The following is a 25,753-nucleotide window of genomic DNA, read 5'->3' on the forward strand; positions in this document are numbered from 1 at the left end:
ATGCGCTCTGCATGTCGTCTCGATGTGGTGAAATTTGTGCCAAATTCCTTTGAAATCCTTCAAGCAGTTCAAGAGTTGCAGAGCGGACACGAAACAAAATCATATGACTTTTGATCCCTAAATGTGACCTCGGCCTTGAAGCGAGCCATCCAAAATATGCGCTCTTCCCGTCGTCTGGATGTAGTGAACATTTGTGTCAGGTTTCTTTGAAATCCTTTAAGGGGTTAAAGGGTTATAGAGCGGACACGAAATTGCTAACGGACGGACGGACGGACACCGGCGTCAAAACATAATACGTCCCTTCGGGCGTATAAAAAAGTTTTTAATTTGTTTCATGTTTCAGATATATATAGTATTTTCTCTTGATATTTTTCACATACTTTTACATACTGTACGCGCTTTGCACCCAATGTCATGCATGTGCAGTACCAAAATGTCAATTCACGATGACAAAACCTTAATGACAATGAAAACATAAAATTGTTGTTGGAAAAGAATTTAATGGAAACTACAATGGATAATTAATAATCTTTCACAGCTTTACTGAAGATGATTCTGTATTGTCTCGGGCAGTAACAAATTTCAAAGTCTTGGTAATAATGACTTCAAGCAACCTCGGGCACTGTCTCCGATTGAATCATTATGCAAAAAATAATGTGATAATTACGGAAAAATCAGGCACACGTGAAATAACTTTCATATTTTTTTCATGTTTATTAATAGATAATTTTGCTTGAATTTGTTTTGATGGAGCATAGTTTTTCAGTGATAAGAAAATGAGTGAATGGAATGAAAAGCCCAATAAATTTTATTATATTGTCTCGTTATTAAAAACATGAAATTACCAATAATTGTTCATATAACTTCAAAATTTGGTAAACAGGAGCACAATTTCAAGAATAATAACTTTATATTCGAGTTATTTTGATTACGTACACATTTGGAGTACGGACGAGTACGAACGTAGTATCAAGCTTTCAAACTGTTTATATAAATTCTTCGAGAAATTAGATAAAAACATACCGACTGATACTTACAAAAAGCATAAATATCATTCCTAAAAACAAACAATCGCACAAGTTACACGCGATTCTTAAACATTCACGGTTATCTACAAAAACTGAAACGACGCTCAGTTCTAAAAGGGGAGTAAACAAGGAAAGAAGCGAGTATGAACATTGTTGGAGGCAGCGCATTTGGCGTTGGTAACTGATGCAACAAAACATTCTATGGTTTAGATTGCTTATTTTATGCTACAAAAAGTGGTTATTATGGAAGAAACAAAACGCAGATACCAGATGTCAATCTGCGGAGAAATACATGTACGTCCCTGGGAAAGCATTTTAAAAATAAAAATCATGTATAAACAGCACGTGAAATGCTTACGATTTTTCTTCCGTTAATACATGGGCGGATCCAGTGAAAAAAGTAGTTTTTATGCAAGAAAAAGCTTTAATGAAAGACAGATTAGACAAACATGAATCCAAATTATCTTTTTCAACTGAAATGTAGCCACCCTAAAATTTCCTTCTTTTTAACTATAAATCGAATACAGTGTTTCAAGAGAAATGGAAACGATCCCATCTTATTTATCCCCTTCTTTTTTCATCAATCAATATCACATTTTCCCTTTTAAAAGAAAACTTTCCTTCTACATACACATGAAATATTATAATTGAATCGATACATATTTGATAAATATGATTGAAATTTATTCATCTATATAGGTATACATGACATTATGTTGTTTTGCATTTTATTGCATTGCTTTTTATACTGGATTATAGTATATATGTATATAAAAAGACAGAATATCATTTTGTCATTTTTATAGATTACCCATCAAATGGCTTAAAGTATGTGTTGATTTCTTAGACAACGTATACAAGAATGCAAGCCGATCAGCGCGATGATAGCCTTGACCCAGATCTGTATAAGAAACTGACGAGACGAATAGTGCGTGTTTTGAGTAAATAACGCAATTTTCCTTCAAAGAAATGTTTTTTTCCCATATTTTTTTGACCTTTAGATTTCATGCTGCGGATGAACAGTCAGCTAAAGACTGACGAATCCATTATTTATTATATAGACATGTGAAACGAATAAGGGCTGTATCAAACAGTGATACTTCAACACAAACAAATAAAGCATTGCGATAACAGGAGCGGACCACTTAAATGGTATGTAATGTAGCATTCTACGTTTTACAGACAGACAATGAAAAATGTCGGGATCAAAAGACGCCGAGATTTCTTGAGTACGAAAATAGCAAATTAGTTTAACGGTCGTTCGTGTTATACCATTTGTCTTATTTTACGTAAACAGTGGAATTCAAAAGATAACTATTTCTTAAGTTACATTTATTATCAATTATAAAATGTAGCACAGTTTCAGCTCTCTTTTGAAAAGAGTGAACGAAAACGACAGTGGGCTTAATTGTTGTTTTTTATTATCACGAATATTCGCAACTTTTCGTTTAGAAAAAGTATATATTAATAGGAAAAATACTGAAATAATAATAGGGCAAAACCTGTAGTAAAATTATGTGAGAATTCTTTCTGTACCTATATTTGGTAATTCTTTAAAATTCTTTAAAATGACATACAGGCTGTGTAATCGAAATTATGCAAATTACGTAATTAAATTACGTAATTAAAGCAAATGCCCGTCAATAAACAATATAAGTTAGTCTTTATTCGCTCATCCGGGTTTCACAAACCAAACAGGTAACACTTTATGTCACGGTTTTAAATCTCAAAACATTTGGTAAAGTAATTTTCCAGTAACATGTTTAATTTTATCATGTAAGAAGGTTTCTAAAAACACGCACGTCGTAATCTCACAGGACAAGCAACATAACACTACAGCTTTCATTTTGTGACAGTAATGCCTTTTTTAAAACATACAATTTTGAGTTAATTTAGCATGTAAGCTGGTTCTAAATGCCTACTAGGCAAATTGAATTCAAACTTCACACATGTCGTGAGAGGTATTGCACATTTCATTGCCTCTCATGAACAGACTCAATCAAACCCAGTCTGCTATTTTTCTTCTTGGTTGCATTTTTTGCTTCCAAACGATCTTTTCACAGATTTTACTATTTAGGATCAAGGTGAGGTGACCTCATGCGGAAAGTTTCATAAATTTTGTTTGCAATTTAGCAAAATTGTCCCTCCTTTTTTCACCTTTATACATTTTGCTACATCTAGTGAGCTAGTATCAAGTGAAATTGCTTTAAATAGTCGAGTGTGCTGTTGTTTTTATAACATTGTCGTTCGAAAAAACATAATTCCTCAAAGGCTTGCATTCTGAAGACGTATTATGTGTCCAATGACAAAAGAATTTTGGAGTTTCAATAAGAAATCGTTAAGATAATTATAAGATATATACAACATAAATAAACTTTTTGAAACGTCTTTTCTCTTGAACATAAGTTACAATTATTTTATCTGAAGTGCAATGAACTAAATTCAATATTAACTTCGTGGTAATGTGTCTCCAACAATGTTTTCCTAGCTTAGCTTATTAATATTTACAACCTATAGTTTGGTGTTGTATGTCTTAAAAGGAGCGGTAGTAGAATGGTAAAGTAGTTGTCACATATTCAGTTCTACGGATACTATTAATTCTTTGCCCTCTAGTATGGTTTTAAATTCGTTCCCCAATGGAAGCGCCGATACTCGAGTAATACACCATTGACGTTGTTACTGATAGTAAATAAAAATAGGAAAATCGTCAATATCACGTACACTTTCCTGTGTGTGAATATGTTTCAATTAACAGATACAAACATGACGAATGGGAGAGCCTGTGTCAATATAAAGGAAACAGCGTACGGCAAAGTGGCATTGGAATATTGGCGATCAGTGCGGCGGCAAAGACAACTATGGAAGTGTGGAAATATGGTTGGACTTTTGGCTTTATGGCAATTGTTTGCCTTTTTTCAAACGGTGAGGAAATATTTCATGTTACACGTTGATATAATGTTTTAAAATATGTGTAAGCAAATAGTCTGAACTTGATTTTGAAATACTTTTTGAATGTAAGTACTGCCATTAAATGTTAAACAGATACAATTAATGTTTAACGAAGAGAGATATTTCACGAAAAAAAAAAAGTAAATCTTTTCATTGTGTATATTTTGTAATTTATAGAAATCAAATTTGCAGTTTTGTATTATAAATCAAATATGAAGATTTATTTTGTTTCAAGTGCAACTGTAGTATGATTTTCTGGTTGTAAATGGTAGTAAAATATATTTCCGTGTGTTTTTAAAGTGGTTATTTCAATGTTTATTCTTTTGTAAATTATTGCCGCCATTTGAATTTTGCTGCCATCGAAACTGAACAAATCTTTCAAATTATAGGTTAGTATTCCACGATGTTGCAAAAATGTTTTAACTTGGTTTTGTAAAAAGTCACAGAACTGAATTATTAATGACAGGATGTAAACACAACAGTTATATAGTACTGCAGATTTAGTTACGTCTGTTTACTCCCAAAAAATGGAATAAATACGTTATTTGTGCATGCTGTTTTACTAATTAGATTCCAACCTTGTATAAACATATTGGACATGGTAAATATTTTTAAACAATATGTGATTTAATACATCTACTCTAATTTTACTGGATTTTTTTTTTCGGCGATGCCGTCTAAATTCGTTTTCGTTACCTATGCCACGTGACTTCAGTTTGCAAATCAAACTACTTGATAACGCATTAGAGATAATTTATCAAAATGGAAGATTTATGCAACGCTCTGTCTGATTGGACGAGAGTGTCAATTTCTTTCACTCTGTTGATTGTGCTACGCTGAGTGAAATGTAGCCAAAGCGTTTATCCTAAACGACGCTGTTCACAGTTTTAAAGCTATCTTTGGCTCAGTATATTTAGCAAGAATATTGATATATCTCAAAATGTTAAGTAAGTTTAATAAATATGATAAAAACCTGTTCAAATACCAACATATATCAAATTAAAGAAAGAGCTGAATACGGTCTGCGTATCACATGAATAAGGGTGTGATAAGAGTCTTTTATGTAGAGAAGTGCTTTTTAAAAGATTTTCCTTGTTACAATTGTCGTCTGTATATGAAAAGGTGTCTTGCTTTTGTGACTTATTCAGATTGCATATTAAAATGAATACTTGTTTGCTTTGATATATTTGTTATAAATTATTTAACTGATTTATTATATATGAATATTTTTCTTTAGTATGGTATGCAAATATTGAACTAAGTTGAAATCTGTTTTATTATATATATGCTATATAATGACTGAATCTCATTACATTGAAATGAAGGTACGCTGCATACAGTTCATCTATGTGATATGACTACGGTCAAACTTTGCTTATGAAACAGACATATTGAAATAAAAAACAATTGTATGTTTTGCTTGACCTTCACATTTTTATAGGTGTGACGTTATTGTCCAAAGATTCATGAATAGCGGATATGCATTTGTTAAAGCGGGATCAGTTGGCCTATTTTAGAAATAAATAAAAATAATAAATAAAAAAATCCTTTAATTGATTTTTTCTCATGTATTCTAATCAAACTTGATTTGTAGCATCTTTATTAGGCCCGCAGCCAACTTTGTTCAGCTAGGACATTTAGAGCTAAAACTAGAAATGCCTTTATACAGCGTCTCATGAACAGCTTGGTGGATCTTTGTCATACTTGGTCTGGAGCATCATTATAAGGTCCTCTTCCAAATTTATTTATATAGGAACTTTGGCCCTATTAGGGACCACTATAGCTAAAAGTAGATATGCCTTTCTTCGCATTAACCACTAAAATGTAATGGATTTTTATCAAACTCGATGTGTAACAATATCGTAAGGTCTCCTGCTATTTTGTTACAAATGGAGATAGGGACCAATTTAGCTAAAAATATAAACACGTTTAATGACCTCTTCCCATGAACCGCTTCATGAATCTTCATCAAACTACTGCTGTAATTATTCGTCTAAGGATAAACGAAACAAAATTGCAACCCTACGAAACCTTTGCGAAAAATTAAAAGAGAACCATTTAAATTGTTAAAGTGCGATGTTTAGTTTTGCAATTTGAAAAATGTTTGATGAAAGATTAATGTTAGATGAAAAATTCATAAACTTCTTTCCTTATTACAATTCGCCGACCATCATTTTTAAAGATATTTCTTGTTAATTCTCAATTACAATTTAGCAATGCAACTTGTACAACAACCGACCTAAGTAAAAATCAGTTTTTGATTGTAATTTATTGTGAATAGTGAGTGTAACATCAAGTGTTTTGTTACTTCGGTAAGAAAACCAGAATTTCAAACAGAACATGAGCCATTACTGAAAATATTGCCATATCGTTCCATGAAACTATAAATAGCCTTTTATAGACTAAAAAAATTCATATTTCCATTTACAAATGTGGTTTGTTTAGAGCAATATCAGTTTACATCGAGACTATAGTATTCTGTATACAGCAGTCACTACTTCAACAATTAGAAATATATCAGTCCAGTCTGCAAAAAGGCAAATATATATAAGATATAGATGTTTTATGCATTTATATTTGTTTCAATATGATTTAAAGGCACAATAGTACTAAATAGGTAATCAAGCAGCATTTCAGGGCTAGAAGAAAATATCCTCATTTTTTCCCAGTTAATGTGGCATTTTCATATTTATTGTAAGTCAGTTCCTGTTTTGTTTCATTGTGAACATATACTTGACATTTTGGTAGCATTTTCAAGGAGATTTTTTTGCATTAATAAAAATGTAAACAGACCTCATTACACATGTATTCATACCCACATTTCAGCTGTCAATTTGGAAGATATTCCATAGTGTTGACCTGTCAAACAAAAAATCTCTCTTAAAGGATTCCTACTTTTCTTGGTGTTTTTATGGTTTATATGTCATTTAAGAATATAAGGCTACTGATTTTTTTAAATGGCCCTGGCTATGTGTTCCTGCTCTCAGAAGATTATAGAACATATATCAAATTCATTTACTACTGTATACCCTATAGCAACAACTTTGGCAAAAATTTAGATTTGTCCAGATAATATGTGTATGAATGGGCTATTGTGGTCATATTTTGATAGGAAATGAAAATTTCATTGCAATTTGCTGCAAAAATTGTAAAAAATCTAAACAAATCCACATTTTTGGGTGTATTTTTCTATTATTATTATACCAGATTTATGTAGCGCCCTTTTCATGATAAACAAGTTCAAAGGCGCTTTACATATACCAAACGCAGCCACACAGGGCGCGAAATTTATCCTCTACTAGTACAGACACAGAGCGGTCTTACCAGAGGGAGAGAGTGAGATAAAGCCCCCAGAACAGATAGAGAGAAATCCTTTTAGATACAGTCTGGCTAACTTAACCTAGCTCTTTTGCGAATAGACAGTCTGGTTCTTTAACGTGCCCGTGCGGACGTACATATGGGTATTTATGTGGCTACTCTCTTGTTCTCTCTATTGTTCTTTTAGCCACGTAAAAGAAAAATAGCCACATAAAAGCCTTACTGAATGAATGACATCAAAGAAAAAGTACAGTTACCTATTGTTCATATAGCCACCTAAGTATGCAAATGTGGGATCGGTGTATAGCACCTATACACGTAGAGCCGTCTTTCCTGGGAAGAACCAGTACAAGCCTCTTGGTTAGGTGGGAGACACTCAAGAGCATCTCAGAAATTTCCAGTACCAGGACCGGGAATCGAACCCCGGACCTCTGGACTGACAGTCAAGCGTGTTACCACTAGACCACCGGCCCACCTATTCAGAGCCAAAATATTACCCATTCATAGCTATCAGAGTTGAGATTTCGTAACAGTGTTTATGTGTCATTTGCTTGCAAATTTGAGAATAGGGCAAACATAAGCTCCAACTAGGTGAAATAGTTAAAAGTTATGTCGAGACAACTAGTTTTGGAGAAAATTGTCACAGTAAATAGCGTTACTAAAAATGTCACAACACCTTGAAAAAATTTTATCAAGCTGAACTTTGGTATTGTTCATGCAATTAATCTACTCTTACTATATAAATGTAACTGATACTATTATAGAAAGCCACTTTTTCGTAAAGGTACAATAGTACTAAATAGGTAATCAAGCAGTACTTCCGGGCTAATAGCGGAAAGAAATTATTCTTATTTTCCCCCAGTTAAAATGGCAGTTTCATATTTTATGTAAGTCAGTTCCAGTTTTTATTTAATTGTGGATCTATTCTTGACATATTGGTAGCATTGATAGAAATGTAAACGAACCTTATTCAACATGCGCCCATACCCACAACTTGGCTGTCACTTTGGAGGATATTCCATAGTGTTGACCTGTCAGCCAAAATATCTGTCTTAGAGGATACACAACCTCTACTTTTCTTGGTGTTTTTGTGATTTATCGGTCATATAAGAACATAAGGCTAGTAATCCTTTTTAAATGGACCTGGTCATGTGTTACAGCCCTCAGAAAATTGTTGATTTAATAAAGAAAATAAAGCAAATGTATTTACTATTGTATAACCTAAAGGAAGCATACATTGGGAAAAGGACATTCCGTTCATGAATGATAAAGCTAAACGGTAACCATTTAATTATTTTTCCGTGTGTTATGTGATAAAAAGCAATTCGTAAATGCATAAAAATAGCTAAACAATAACCATTTAATTATTTTTCCGTGTGTTATGTGATAAAAAGCAATCCGTAAATGCATAAAAATAGCTATACGGTAACCATTAAATTACTTTCCGCAGCCTACACATTCGGAGGTTGTTAACTGATATTGTCACACAATTTACACCATAAATGTAAACTTATATAGTCATTTACCCAAAACAAAATATTCATGCCTATATATAGGCATATTTATCACTGATGAAGATGTAGAGCTAAAAAAATGAGTTCCTAGGCAACAGTTGGATCAGCTCAGTAATTTCATATCTATTTTCATTTTCTTTTAGAAAATAGAGAGGGGCGCGTTAAGTAAGAGGATAGGGGTGGCGAGCATTAATTACGAACAAGTAAAAGTTTGGTGCAGAGCATCAAATCGCCGGAGAACTGAATTTAAAATACGCTAAAAAATAACGAAATTTAATGATATACATATACTCCGTATCGACAAAATTAATCACGTGATCCGAAACATGTAAACAGAGTTTCCCAGCCAGTGTGTTTAATATATATACCAAATGTACACATTGCAAAGATTAACTAGTATTATCTTGAATAGATTACACAGAAAAAATTAATTAAGTTTCAATTGTTTAAATGTTTTAGAAGGAATTTATTGTCTGTTTTACCAACAAAGGCATCGTTTACATAACTTTCAATAAGAAAGATTGTATCCTTTTTCAAAGACCCTGTTTAATGTCCTCTTTCTTTCATGTAATCAGCAATACTTTAGAATTCCATTTAATTTTTACTCCAATTCAAAGAACTACTACAGGCCATTTCTGAAATTATCTGTAGAATGTTGAAAATACTGGGATTGTTTACTTATTAGCAAGTGATAAGAAATAGATTGACTGTGGTTATTATTATTAATCTGACATGGTTGTAAACCCATTGTAAAGGCATTCTCTGCGCAGTGTAGTGAGAATGTTTACCTGTGTCAGATCACGTGATAGGGCTTATTGATACGGAGTATAGGGATACGTTCTTTATACATTTTTTCCTATTTTCCTAAAAAGGTATCTTTTGAAATAATAAAAATCTTATGCAATTTTCAGCTCCTAATTCCTTAATGTAAGCCTTTCATTAACTGCCTATTTTTTCTTTCATGTACAATATCATGTTTTCATTGTCACATTTTAATAGCTTCTCCTACCAGCTGCAGAATCCTAAAGCGTATCAAATATAGTCGCCGGTAGTAATTATCATACCGTATCTCCTTTTTTTTTTTTTGCATTTTCAAATTAAATTCATCTTATATAATTAGATAGCTGATTGTCTGAAATAATTAATATGAGTATAAAATTATTGAAAGGCACCTGGTTTAAACTGCAGTGCATCAATATAACGGACAGCCTATTTCACAGAATAACTGAGATTAAGTGGAAATCTGTCACTGTTAGACAGGATGCTCCGATATTTAACACTGCTGTTGATAAAAATATGTCTTAGTTTCAGAATAACAAGTTCTAAAAATACATACAGATTTACAAAGCGTACTGAAAATACTTAAAAGTTTTTGTTTTTGTAAGCAAAGTGTAGACGTGTGGTTGCACCGTAGATACGTAAACTGAGACTTGAAAAGTATTTTTTAAAACTCATGTATAAATCCTGTTAATCTCCAATTAAATATAAATATATTGACTCCAAAATAAATATTTGGCATTTGATTTTGTCTCTTTTCGGGTGTTTTCCGTTCAAAGTACTAAATTATCTATAGAACATTGCTGACGCTGACGGAGGACAAAATAACAACGGACAGTAGCTGACCTTGAGAACATTTTGCTTTTGGTGTGCTTATGGGTTTAAAAAAGCTTTAAATGATTTTTCTCATGAACCGCTTGAATGATCATAAAATGTTTAAAATGTTTCGTCTTAGAGCTGTGCATAGGACTAATGTATGTAAGACAAACATTTCAAACCTGTTTAATCCGAAAGTAAATCCGTTTTCTTCATCTATCTAAAATTATTGCATTCACAATCAATACATTTAAAGTTTTAAATAAAGTGATTTCCCCTTTCTTTCTCTTTTACCTTCATGCTTTTTTAAATCTATTTGTATATAATGTCTTACAGGAAACGCATCGCCGCTCCTTCATGACGAAGAAGACCGTTACTATCCAGACGAAAGTGACGAACCAATCGACCTACAGTTTCCTGTCTTCGACCCTAATTCTGACGAATGGAACCCCCAAAGCGAAGTCGGAATAGAAAGTGTCCTGAAACGAAGCGGATTTAAAATTTCCGACAGTTACCAAAGATACCCGAGAATAAAAGAGAAAGTAATAATACCGTTTTATTCCTATGGAAAAAATCCAGGATATTATAGGTCAAAGCCTAGGATGCTAGGAGGCCCACGTGTGTATTTTGGATACAATCCCTGGAACGCAGAGTCATACAGAGGTGGAAACAGATTCCCTTCAAGCGGTTCATACAGATACTGAAGAATATGACTTCATTGATACTGTCTGTTCCATGAGTCCTGTGTATTTAGTTTATTTTCCATTGTGTAATTGTTATGATTTTTGTATATCGATTAGATTGTATGTATTTTTCGGATGCTATACTAAATTGTAAGGTGTTTAATTGTTCAGGATAAACGACATTGCTTTTTGATTCTGTGTATTGTGTGAATCTTTGAAATAACATTATATTATAATAAAAAACGAACTTCATGTTTATCGTCTTTTAATGCGTCTGAAGGCCAAAGAACAAGGTCACAGCAAGGTCAAATCTGTCTGTCATATTCTGTGTCCAGAGTATAACTTGAAAATCAATTAAGGTATTGACTTTTAAGCTAGGCATATAGGTAGGTGGAGATGAGACAATATTCATAGCACATGATCTTGGTCTGTATGTGAAAGGTCAAGGTTAAAATCTTTTATTTGTATTTTGTTTCCACAGCACAGCTTTAAAACTATGCAAGGTATTGACTTTAACCTCGGAATACAGTTGGGTGATGATGAGGTGATCTGAGGAGTGCAGCTATCCACATTACTCCCCCACTCCCAACCCAACCTATTCCCCTAACCCCCAAAAAGAAAAACAAATCCGTTTTACACTTTAATATATTTATGCCTCAGTATTCAAGCATATGAACTTGGTCGGTAGGTCAAAGATCAATTAATTTGGAGTCTGTCCTATGTATTTTGTGTCTGAGCACAACTTCAACACTATTCAAGGTGTTGACTTTAAGCTTGAAATAAAGGTTTGTGGAGAATGTGCAACAATCCACATTACTACTTCCCATAACTTGCACACATTAACCACCACCCTCCCCCAAATAGAAATAAATTAACATTCAGTTTCTTGTTTCTTAGTATTCTATCACTGCTGCTGTACTAAACCCCTAAGCCTTCCAACCACTGCCACATTACATCTTACTCCACTAGACACACCTAAGAAAAAAAGTCATTAAATTTTACTTCCTCCTCGTTTTATCTAAAATTGCTGGCGTCTATTGTCCCGCTTTGCAGAACTATTGTTTTTTATTTGGAGTGTGACTTCGACAGATATTGCTAATTTATCTTCCTCAAACATTAATATTTATTTGACAGTACCTTACGCTTTTTCAGTGACATCTTAAAGAGTCTCGAAATTCGAAATATGTTGTCTCCTTTAGACAAAATGACCGAATATTTTTAAAGTAAATCAATGTAATAGAATAATAAAACAAGGACTAAAGTCCAATTCAAAAAAGGCAGACGCCCATACAGCACCCCACACGGAAATATGGGTATGAGAAAATGTATAATATACGCACACAGTAACTGAGCACATGTACACAGCAACACAAACAAACGAATTAATAACGAAGAAGTGACAAACAGACACAAGCAACATACATGAAGAAGGAACACAGTAGGGAACCGCCTTGGAACGGTCAGTGGCAAAAGTACCCATGGGGAGTATAAACTAGTTTATTAGCGCCAAAAGAAAACAAAGACAAATATCAAACAGGGAATGCCACGTACCAAAAACGCAGCCTCCACAAAACGAAACCCACTGCACGCAGACGCGTACACCACAAACACACACACACACATACACACACGCGCGCGCACACACAAAGCCAACACATTAGGACAAAACGAACAAACAAAGGAACACAGTGGGGCACCTCCTTGGAACGGTCAGTGGCAAAAACACCACTGGGGAACTTAAACCGGTTTATGGTGCGCACCCAACCTCTAGACATAGGAAATAGAGATCAATATAATTGCACCTTTACTAATCCTACCAGGTGTTCTGTATTACAAAAGTGGTTCTATTGTGACATTTTGATACAAGCAAAACTGTATTATCAGCACTATTATTTACCTACTGGTACTTCATTTTATTATTGGCTTGTTAAAAGTTAATTTTTAACCATATGTAAGTTGACAGAATCAGAGGAACCATGTCTTGAGGGGTAAATCAAACACAAATAAATAAATCCTAAATGATTTTGTTGTGCAAAAAAGTATGATTATTGTGTCTAAAACAGTTTTCATTTTCCACTCAATTGTGTAATTGCAAGGGAAGTAAACTAATAGATCTCTACTTATAAGTACTAGCCCAAGGCAAGAGTTGTCATTCTTTGTGGATCACAACTTTAAATTAAAAATTAAAACTTCTGTTATTGATATTAACAAAACTATCAGAAACTTCACATTTGTGAAATCATTTTTGGTTATTTCACGGACTTGGAAATCAATTTCTAGACTTTATTTAATGTAATACTATCACTGAAAATTTTAGGGTCTATCTCTACAACCTCACTCTTACCTCCACCATGTTCCAAAGACACGGGACAGTGTAAATAAAAGTTATCCCCTCCAGGTGAATCTCTAACACACGTAATGGAAACAAAAACGCATGACATGTAAAACACAAAAATGCTCGTGTATAAATATATAAAAGGCAAACCTTTACAACCAAAAACGTATGTACTCAATGCCAAACCTCACTCCATGAACAGACCGATTATGAACACCATAAGAGTTTTGTACGAGAGAGTCGTATATTCAATTTTCCTGCTTCCCTGCAGTTTCAAAATAAAAACATTCAAAATGAAAGGAATTATATCTAAACTCACTATCTAGATTAAAAAGGTAATCGCCAAAAATATCTAGGGGCATTAGAAGTTTGGATTAGTATATTTAGACAAACAGATGTCCAACTGGCAACGAAATACAAGTAAATGCTTGACATTCATGTATTAGGGTTTTAGGAATGTGTTGTAAACAGAGGGCAGTCAGAGTGGGTGTTTTCTCTCATCAATCGATAATTTCAACATTTATAAGAAGACCACTAACAACTAAAATTATATTATTCATACGGATATTTCATATGTCAAAACATTGGTATATGAACCAGGAAATTTTCTAAGCCTTTTTTTATATTGAGAAGTGAAATGTATCCACTCGGTAATCTTTGAGATTGATTTACGAACTATGTTAAATGTGAAAGGCAGAACTGCTAAGAGGTATAATTCAGATATAGTTTTCCTATAGCTAGCTGGCCTTACAGATTTATGTACCAAGGGTTTTCCAAATAATTTAGATTTTGTGTTCAATTATTTAATGGATAATGTTTTAAACTAATGGAATACTAATGGTATCCAAATTATACTATTCGGCTTAACCTTCAGCATAAAGACATAAAGGCTTACTATAAAACCTGGTTGAAAATGCATGCCTTAATTCAAAACGGACAGAAATGTTAGCGTTTAAAAGCTCTGCGCCATTTGAAATAAATTAATATCATTTTGTTGAATTCCGAGATTTTTGGCGAAAAACAGTTCTCCTTATTTATTGAACACCACTATATCCGGCTGTTCTGGATTTCATATGATATCCGCTTACTTAAAGGGAAAGGAAAGCCTGACTATAAGTTAATTTTATATGAAAGCCATCCTCAAGTCTTTCATAACACTGAAAGAAATTTTAAAATCGGGCCACTATTGAAAAAAGATATGGCAGTTTGAAATTTAAAAAAATGACTTTTCATGGAGGCAGCCATTTTAGTGTGTTTATGATGTCATTTACACACTGCTGAATTCTTTATTTAGCAAATAACCTTTTAAATATATTACATTTGTAATTTCATATGTTTCTTGAGGGTAATATGTAAAACATGATAATTTTTTTCATTATAGCTGGAAAAAGTAGATAAATCATTTTACAGAAATAAGTAAATACAGTTCAAATATGTATTTAGAAATCTAATAAATCCGCCATTTTGTTTTTCTTGCTATGGAAACAAAATGGCCGCTATTTTGACAAAATATTAAAATGCTCATAACTTTCTCATTCTTACACCGATTTTGATAATTCTTTCACTTTTTTAATTGATTTAAGAAATCCTATCAGATGGATTAAACATGAGAACAACATTGCCTTTCCCTTTAATTATCCCGACATTTTTAGAATATCAGAATTTCTGTTATTGCTATTTCTATAAAGAACTACATTGCTACAAGTTCTTAAGCTGTCCATTTTTGCGATAGGAGCAAGCAGTTTCCATATATTGCTACTACTACATACTGAAACGCTGTAAGGTAAAAGAAAACATGATGCTTTTCAAAAAGGGCCAGAAGAATATAAGAAAAAAGGACTACTTGAGACTAGACTTACGTAGGCTTACATCTGATTTGGTAGTGTGTAGCCTCAATGTTATATCTATGCAATGCAAAATTAATTTTTCAATATTACGTCAGTCCTCTAATTGTTTTCTTTAATCTTCTTATATTTGTAGATATTTGTGCATTCTTTGGCGCATGTATATATAAGGCAGCAGCGACAATTCTCTTGCTAGCAATAGCTTTCTCAACACATTACACCTTGTGAAATTCTGTTGGTTTTAACTTTTTAAGAAATATTGTCCTTGTTGATAAATTTCGTTACACACTTTCCCCAGGGTATTTCTAAATTTGATATTCACATATTTTCTTTTCAAAATATCGAACACTGACAAGGGCTTAGGTCAAATCTGTCTATACTAATTCCATTCCTAGACGTAAAAGATGCATCGTTTCTATAAGATAAAAAGTTTCTAGTCACATAAGCTACAACATAGATATAGCGGAACTGTTAACCATTTAATTCAGAAGTCTAACCCAGGGTCATGTTTTCGGCCGAAGTAACTCTTTTATAGAAATTGATCCTTTGATTATTTTATTATTTTTAGATTTTGCATTTCGATGCATTTTACTACACATAAATCCGAAAATAAGAGGAGCCAACTTGAAGTTTTTACTTTCACTGCTAGGTTAGAACTTGCCTCGTGCTTTTGCTTAAGTTCCAAATTGACGATGTTTTCAAGGGGTTGTGTGCTTGATATTTAGACCGATTAGAAAGTTTTCGTCTTTCGGGTCAGTTTTTACACTCAGCTCCAATGAAAATAGTCGCAGTTGCGATGATCTATTTATTTTCAGGAAGGGAAAAAGTTCCATTATGTAGTTTTTAATGAACCTGTTCATATTTGTTTTTCAGTAATACAGTAAAATAAAATGTTTAAGCCCATGGGCTTAATTTTTCACAATTCGCAAAAAACCACTTCGTGTCCTTGAATTTCTACTTACTTTAGATTATTACTTAAAATTATTTTGCATCAAAACCTATCTATTTTCAAAGTTTACCTCAAGAAAGACAGTGACGGTGATTGTAACATTATACACAAGAGATGTTATGTAGTGGTTTCTCGGCACCATTTATGCTACCCTTTTAACAGCTATCAGGCATTATTCTAGGTTTTCCGGATAAATGACGTTAAGTCGTCACTTCCGGTCAATCAAACGTGCAAATCTACCTTAAGTACAATATCGTCTATAGCATTCGACAACCGTAAAGATGTAATTTCTATGCAAAATTCTTTGTTATCAAGATACGTTACTGTAAATCCTCTTTTATGTCAATGAAGCTCGGTCGTCTTCTTTGTGTAAAGAGAGCCATGCTTGTAAAAAGGTACTTGAATAAATAATTCATTTAATCTTCCATGTGTCTACATAGTCGGATACCGAATTATTTCTCTGCCTGTTTTACCCTAGTTATCTTATGTTCTTTTTAGTATGACGTGTCTGATTGATCGAAAATATTCTAATGTTTTCCATAACAGTAACTTCCTCTAAGGAATGACAGGTCTCCTTTCAACACTGTATAAGGTACAGTGAGTGAAATCGCGATCATGTTAATAAATAAACTATAAAGTACCAAAATCTTATAAATTTATGCAATTCAAAAACAAATGAAGGGAGTCACAAACTTTCTGCGCTTATATGTCATATTATTGATATATTTTAAATTTATACAAAATATTCTGAGACTGTAACAGAAATAAATACCTGTCAGCAATATTTTGTACATCAACTGGACTTCATTTTCATAGTAATTTTAATAGTAATTCTGGTAGACTAAAGCTACAACTACAACTTCCAATGATATTTACACAAGTATTTCCACAATTGATGTATCTTGTAAACAAAATGTATTTATACATAATGAATGTCTGCACTTGTAGTAACTTACTCTCCAATGTTTAAAACAATGATACTTTTAAAAGATTTTCATGAAATCTGCATACATTTTTATGTTTATATTACATATTATTACATACGCCATCATTAAAACACTCTTAATGACCAATGGGAAAACGCCGGACTACGCAATCCGCGTTTCGTCCAAGTAAGACTATTGCGTATTCTTCTGGATAAGATTCCCCTGTATGGATTAAAAAGCATGTTTTTCGAAACTTAGAGTACCTTACACTATTCTACTCCAAGTGGCTAACATTTTCTGGAGAAGAAGCCCATATAGTTTACCGTTCACGACTATAACAAGTTTTGGATTCAATGGTGTTATATTTTCTGGTCCTTTGGGATCATGGAGGTCATTCAACAGATGTGTAATAGAGTTCCGCTTAAGCCGGTGCTAGGGGGCGTGAGAGGTGCCGCACATTTCATTACCTCTCATGAACAGACTCAATCAAACGGAGTCTGCTATTATTCTTCTTGGTTTTATTCTTTGCTTCCAAAGGATCTTTTTACATATTTCATTAAACATACTCAGTCAAATCGAGTCTGCTATTGCTCTATTTGGTTGCATTCTATGCTTCCAAAAGATCTTTTGGAACATATTTTATTAGACATAGCGCCACGCCCACACACTTTTACAACTTAAATATCGTCACTTGTCAGTAGTTCTAGACTTTCTGCCAAGGTGCCGCTTATGCCTGAAACAAAGCGCACCATCAAGAGCTGTTAGAGCCGCCATATGACCTGAAGTCACACGTCGGTATGACTCTAAACCAAAACCAATAAAACAAGCAAAATGTGTGTAATTCTGTGTCAGTTTATTTATCAATCAATTTCGTTAAGTGTACTTTCAAATGGCTCTTACAAATACCTAACATAGGTTTACCATAGTGTTTTATGTTACTGAAAATAAAATGTTAAAAACGAGTTTCTAAATTTGGAACTGAAAACCTACAATACAAGTCGTCGTTTAGTACCGAATATTTACAGAATCACAAAAGTACACAGTGGTCATAACTTAGACAAGACAAGCCCACAAAACCTCTCACTTAACTTATTTGAATATCACAAGAGCTTGTAACATAAGTTAATTCAGTTGGTGACTCCCTAACACATTCCATTATAACCGAAGGCACGATATGTAAAACACTAAAATGCGCGTGCAAAAATAACCTATTAAAATCAAATCTGAAGAATCAGTTATGCGTATACCCAGTGCCTTTGCAGAAGGGATAGCAACAGGGGAATCACCATTAAAGGCCCGACAATACAGGCCCAAGGACAGGTTCTAGAACGAATCAATCCCAATGAGTGTAAATATCCTATAAGATGTCACATGGTTTCGAAACCCCTACAAGGAAACAAAAATAATAACAATTATTTATGCTAAAAGTCTGTTGATATTTGTTCGTTGAATTACTATAATTAAAACAAATGAACTGTCTTTGATTATATCATTTATGCAAAATAAGCCCGGCTATGCATATTTTACTTTTACTTCGGGAATAAAAAATGTGAACAGTTAAGATATATATAAAATATGTAGCGATATTTAAATCGACTTTTATACGACCGATTGATGTGATTAATGATCAAATCTTGTTCTTAAAAGGAATTTAGTACTACTAAGTTCGTTACAGAAAACATTGATCAAATTGATCAAATGTAAATGATACATTATGTCTTATTGGTCGCTTTGTCTGCTGGAACTAAAATATACCTTGAGTAAATTTCTTGTATTTCGTTTTTTCTTAGAGATGTCTTAAAAGTAAGCAAATGATTTTCCGCTAGACTTTTATCCAGTACCACAATTTACCATCTTAAATTTTGACATTTGTTTTCTTAAGGTGAAGAAGGTGTAATGAGCGGGATTTTCAAAAACAAGTTGCACCCTTGATAACATACGTAAATAGCAGCAAAAATTGATCTTTATCCGATGTACAATTATTGAAAAGGTCAAATGCACAGTTTTTACGCAAATGACGTCGAAATTTCACGTTTTAGCCTAGTCGGAAATAGTTGTAACGTTGCCGTTTTCATGGCGATTAATTTTAGTTTCGGGCATTCATTTTATTAAAAAAGATTCTTTTTTTCATTTTATATAATATGCCAGTCGAAACCTATACGGTGATGTAATTTTCAAATATATGCTCCTACTGTTCGCCAAAGGAATGCTTACTTTATGCAAAAATCATGCCAAAATCTTTCTATGAAATTATTGTTTTCGTGTGGAAAGGATAAGTAGTGTGCAAAAACTGGTCCATAGATTTTTTTTAAAACTAATATTATCTTATAAATTTATTTTACTGTAAAATGATCAAACAAAAATCGGAGGGTCACCAACTTCGTTTTCGCAGTTTTGTCATAAATTTTTCTCTATCCCCATTTTCTCGTGCATTTTTCTGACATAAAAATCATAAGAAAATCATTTGATAAATCAATGAAATTCACTTCTACCAAATAATTGTTAGCCCACAGCGACACTGACTGCACGCAAGTTTGTTAAGTGATAAGTTTGAGGCTGACTCTTTACGAATAATTAAGTTGTAGCCATAAATCGTAGCATGTGTTGTTCCCAAATTTCATCTCTACGGAAATGACGTTTCTTGTATAAATTGGGAGCATGCATTTACTGGTCCATAGATTTTTTTTTAAAATTTATACAATTACTTTAAAGGTATTTCTCAGCAAAATAACGAAAATAAAAGTCCTTGACTACCTACTTCGCTTTCGAGCTACGAAGTCGCAAAAAACGAAGAAGTCTCAAATGGCGCTATCGGCGGCGATTGACGTTGCGCATTTTCCCGCTTTTTTCTGACGTTAGCAAACGTTTTATTACTAAAACGGCGTATGCATTTTGCAAATAAATATTTAGCCATTCCGTGTTAAAAATTCTAATAATTTCTGAAACATACTTTCTTTATTGTATATACAAATGTGCCGTGCCATGAGAAAACCAACACAGGGCGTTTGGGACCAGCCTATTGGAATTAGAGAAACTGTTATCGAACAGCATGGATCCTGACCAGACTGCGCGGATGCAAACGCACTATGTTAGTTTTCTCATGGTGCGGCTCAAATCATTATGTTTCATAGTTGTCTTTATCACGTGAATATAGGTGGTAATTTTCAAAATACCTACTTAGAAGATTGTACAATTGCGAGACAAAGTACAAAAAAGTAAGTGCGTATGCAAGTAAATATACAAATATTCAGTCGGAATTGATCTGAATTTTCATTGAATCCCGCGGTAAAAAAAAGTCGTATTTTTGTTCGCATGAAATGTTAGGACATATTTCAATATGTGTTTTTAAACATAATTTAAGGTGCAACTGGTGGTAAATGATTTCTTTTGCATAGAGAATGTTACAATATGAAATAACTTCTTTTTTATGTGCCCTCCTCCCCCTCCGCCCCCGCCTTCCTCGTTATGTTTGGGTGGGGAAATTAGTGTTGCCCTTGGCCGCACGTCCGTCCGTCAGTCCGAATTAGTGTCGGGCATATCTCAGAAAGTATTGACCTAGAGTCATCAAACCTCCCAGGATTGATCTCAACATTTCTATGTATATGATGTTTTAATTTGATCTCACACAGTCAGACCAGTGTTATGACCCTTGACGTAGTCGAAAATATACATAGGCCTAAAAAGTTTGTTTTGAATATATTTTATTCAGTGCTTCAAGATTTTCAGTAGAGACATAATTTCAAGCCATGTAAGAATAATATGCAGCATGTGAAGTTGTAACATATTCGGGATTGAGCGTCCGCCAAACACTGGTCTTTGCTATAATTTATCTTTTAGAACTTCTGCATCTAAACAAACTCAGACAGTTGTGTAGAAAGATTCAATCAGTCAGACTAAAGTTTCCGTTTTTGAACATCGGGCAAAAGGACGTACCCGCTTTTGTTACTTGTTGAGATGTTGAGATGTTGTGAGCAAGTTAATACCGATACGGAGTTCGGAAACAGAAACAGTTAAATTGTCAGTATATCATTACTACCTGCAATGCAAAACAGAACACAAACATCAAATGTTTTTCATAATTTTTCATGTTTATTAAGACAATGCGCTGGATAACTGGTATGGTTGTATGTAATACAGCAATGATATAAAATGTCTGAATGATAAATAAAATTTATACACATCATCTGTCTTCAAAATATATATTAATTTTTGTAATGCCTTTCATAATTCTTAAATGTACACATTGTTATACAGAAAAGACTTGAATATAAACAGCATATATAGTGCTTAACCACCAAAATTATCAAGCCCTCCTGCCTCGCTCGACGCCATTTTGTTTCCGATAGCTTTATAGAACGTAATGACGCGACGTTGCGAAGCGTAACGTTTGGCGTTCCGCAAGACGTCGCTGAATTACACCTTCTTCACCTTAAGGGTAGGCTCGTTTATCATTCGCTAGATACTTTCTTTAAAAATGGCATATCACGAGGGATATTCCGAAGGTTGTTTCTTTGTAACAACAGATCGGGATCATGTGCAAGATATACATCAAAAGAAATGTTTGAATTTTATTTATTAATCATATACCATATCCCTTACTGTACATCCGTATTGACACAAACGTGGTATAGTCGAATGCATCCCGAATGTCAAAAATGGATCAGGTAATCTGATATTTACAGACTTTTTAAAATGTAAAATATACATAGTTTGTGATAAATATAATTATGTGCACAATGTCAGAATAAAAACAAATTGCTAGATCTTGTATTCGCATGCTCAGCGTGTTTGACTTAACATTTGTAAACTCTAAGTTTCGAAAATTTTAGGGTTTAAGCTGTAATTGCGTTTGCCTTAATTATCAGAATAAATAGCCACTTTTGCTGGTTAATGACTAATTTGGTTTAGTATTGATCGGATCAATATGTTTTTTTTTTAATATTGCAGTTTTTAAATTGACGTCATATCAAAATAATGCTCTAAGATGACGTAGTAAGATTTAACTTTAAAAAGCTGACATTTAAATTGCCTGATATTTTATTTTGGATAAAGGGTAATCAAATTGCAGTGCATGTAAATTTTCAAAAGAACAAAATAGTTAATAAAACATGATATTACAGTACCTGTTTTTTTTCAGCAACAAGAATAAGTGATTTTCTCAAAGTAATGACAGACCATTACACAGTGCCCTGCTGGTTTGTAATTTATGATCCGACCCTTTTATCTGGTGACACAAAACGTGAAACAAATATAAAATCAACTCAACAAAAACGCCAGTTTCTGACCCCATTAGCCTTATCTGAGGACATCCGTCGCTTCTAACGATAAACCAACTGTAGTGTAGTAGCGAATATCACATTTATTCGTTTAAATCCTGCTTATGGGGACATACTTGACAAAAGTCATCAGGAATGTGGTTGCGCCCAGGGAATGGAGTTGCTCGTATACATTCTAAGGTCAAATTTTCCTGTCACGTATGTGACTGTAAAGCCAGTTAACGCCTAATAAGTACTGATAACTGTATTATTACAAGGCATATAACTCCCTAAATTATTTTGAGCAGAATGGGACCATAATTTGAACACAATCCCAAAGATAATGAAATACCCGTATTGTATCATTGTCCGTAAAGTGAACCTCAGAAATGTTATAGTTATTAAAATGCAAATATATTTGTGAGGAAAATGTGCGTAATTTCAACATTTGAAACCGGACTGTATCATTTTGTATATTTGCTTAATAGAGCAACAACGGGACAACGTTTGCAATTCCGGTGTAACATTGACCAAATGCCGTTTACTGCATTTACACAAATCTAATAATTCATGCTGATTGAGTTCTGCTTCTCTCTGCATTTCTGGACATTTTGCTGTTGGAGTATTGTTGTTGCAAGAATCAGGATGTCTTCCTGCTGTACTGTTTCAACACTGGTCGCGCATATACGTCTACTTATCGCAAGGTGGTGAGTTCGTGATAAAAGACCATTCGTCCTCCTTCTATGATAAAACTGGCATTACAACGGTTACTACGGGTATCAAATATCTGGTTAGGTTAATTGCTCATCCATACATTACTGAAATACAGTTGAAAATCGCGCTTAAGACAAAAACCCAACATCATGTTTCCTGCTCTTTTGTCGATTAAGACAAAGTCAAAGTCCTTGAGGCAAATGTGTTTTTGAACCTCAGTATGAACAGCAAATTTGTGTCTGCGTAGATTGTATCTTGTTGGAAACATTGCATTGGGATGGGGGGAGGGGGTGGGGGGGGCGTCTTTCATCGTCCACTGGATGATCTTTATGTGTACTTTCAGCACAGCGTTGGTCGTAAACTGCTAAAGACAATGGATAAATAGATAAAAATAAGGAAATTACATTGTAGGAAACTATTAGCATAGACTATTTAGCTATACAATGTATACGAGCAACTACATTCTAGTGGTGTAGCTCATGTACAATTGTTCATTTTAACCGGCTATATGCCTATATTCATCCACAATGCTCGTTAATACTAGACAGAAAATTATGTTTAAAGACATAGCCCGACTTATTAAATTTAGTACATGTACATGCATGCATACCATCGACCCATTTCTAAATCAATTTACATTTGAATAGTATCTCTATGAGCTTAAGTAGTTCTCTCTGATGACTTGTATGGAAACAAAGGAAAAAAGTTCCACTGTATTAGAAAGCTTCAGTCTTGTTCTTTGTTCAAACATAAATTATGTCACAATGGGTTGAAATAATAATGACCTTGTATTTATGACTTGGACTGTCATATTGGACTTTGGCCTCATGCTACCATAACTGTCTGAAACATAATGTGTTTCATAAAAATAAATCAGTCGTCAACTATATATTCTAAAATCCTTTCAACTTCATTTAATTTGGGCTGCTGGAACTACATTCAAACAAGAATTTTTCATAAAAAATCATTTCCTCTCGTTAAAAAGTATTCATTTTGTTGTAATCGCAAAGATCGTCAAATGCCAAAAGTATTGAATCATTGTGTATTTCTATCGGGATATCTAGAACTCTGTAATTATAATGCATGCTTATCAAGGGGACATAGCCTCGCGCAGAATATCTCATAAGAGAACTATTACATATTTTTTTCTGTGTCATGGTCTACCATAAAAGCCCAGTGTTAAAGGGAGCCGTGAAATAGACAATTATATTAAATACCTTAATTCTAGTTAGAGCACCGGCCTTCAAACAGCCTTTCTGTCTTACACAGTTTGTAAATGGATGGAATTGATTGTTGTATGTTAAATTTGTCCACGTATGGTATACAATGCTAAGCAGGGCTAGATGCAAAACCTGTTGACATCTTTTAAAAATGGCGTCTAAAATAAACACAATTCACGGATACCATAATGGGCGAGTTTGTCACCCATTCGAAGAACATGAATCTCGAAATAGCCCCGTTGTTTTGTCAAACTGGACGCGTTTTTTAAATTAAGGGCAAGTTTCACCTCGTATCGGTAAGATACAGATTATTTATTCCTGTCAAATTGTAATCATATTACGTCTTATAATGTCGATAAAGCTGAATTCAGCAACAACATAAAATTTGCATTTCTACGCTTGCGAAAACATATTTACTCTTATTTTAAGCGGATGTACAGAAATAGACAAAAGAAATTGAACCGATGAAATATAAATATGTACGACGCCATGATGTATCAGTCCCACGTCCAGAACATATCGTTATTCTGAAAAGAAAAGAAATATAATGACGTAATAAATCCCACTTATTCACAGTTCTCTCGTTAATTGCGAGAGTATCGGACACTATAGGGACCGAAAACCAGTTGTAAAATCATCTACGCCATTTGCTTCTGTGTTTATCAAGTAAGATGTCTGAAATTGAGGACTGTCTATTACGCTTAATGAATTAAAGAGTAGCTTCGCGATCTACAAGTTTTCGTACCATCGAAGCAAAATCAAACGACATATTTTCTGAGAAAAAAAGGTACGTCAGTTCAATACGTATATGCATGTGGCACACCTTTTAATGTTACATATCAATTTCTGATGAAACAACAATAATCCCAACCATTCTGCCAAGTCCTTCTTTTTTAAATATTATATGCTCCTAAAATCTCTGAAAATGGGCACTTTTGAATTCTAAGTTGAAGTAAGGTGACAATCTGACCTAAATTTCTCAATAACAAAGCTTGGTAAATACAAACAGAGCAATTGCTGGATACACTATCTAAGGATTAATCATTTTGTAACCAATAGCTTCCCTGAATTGGTTTAAGGATCCCTTGTTACTGAAAGCCTATGTACGTGTAACATAACATATACCTCAGTAAATCCATCATAACAACAATTAATTCTGCTTTTTTTTTAAATGAACTGAATCTCGGGAGCAATTATATCTACCATTTAAAATATGAATGTAAGTTACTGGATATTGCTGTCACACATTCTAAACTTTATTAGAAGTATGCGATTAGGAAATCAAAACTCGCAGCATTAAGAAATATGAATTTATGTTGGATTAGGTTCTGAACACACTTAATGTTGCAATATGCCAAGGTAACCATGTAAACAAGTATGTTGAAATCGTGCGATAAGAGCTCCATTTGGCTTCTATCCAGGAAT

General features: G+C 33.6%; 1 protein-coding gene across 1 annotated transcript; it reads left to right on the forward strand.

The window, feature by feature from the left end:
• Positions 1 to 3,692: 3,692 nt before the first annotated feature.
• On the forward strand, positions 3,693 to 11,337 carry LOC123558849 (uncharacterized). Its single transcript, XM_045350696.2, has 2 exons — positions 3,693 to 3,950; positions 10,739 to 11,337. Exons 1-2 carry the CDS (start codon positions 3,887 to 3,889, stop codon positions 11,104 to 11,106), a joined length of 432 nt encoding a protein of 143 aa, XP_045206631.1. The 5' UTR covers positions 3,693 to 3,886; the 3' UTR covers positions 11,107 to 11,337.
• The last annotated feature ends 14,416 nt before the right edge of the window (positions 11,338 to 25,753 follow it).

Source organism: Mercenaria mercenaria, chromosome 5 (assembly GCF_021730395.1).
Source record: "Mercenaria mercenaria strain notata chromosome 5, MADL_Memer_1, whole genome shotgun sequence".
NCBI classification, from domain to species: domain Eukaryota; kingdom Metazoa; phylum Mollusca; class Bivalvia; order Venerida; family Veneridae; genus Mercenaria; species Mercenaria mercenaria.

Coding starts and splice junctions, on each gene's coding strand:
- LOC123558849 (XM_045350696.2), top strand. CDS start 3,887: ATGGAAGTGTGGAAATATGGTTGGACTTTTGGCTTTATGGCAATTGTT. Junction 3,951..10,738: donor TGTTTGCCTTTTTTCAAACG/GTGAGGAAATAT, acceptor AATGTCTTACAG/GAAACGCATCGCCGCTCCTT.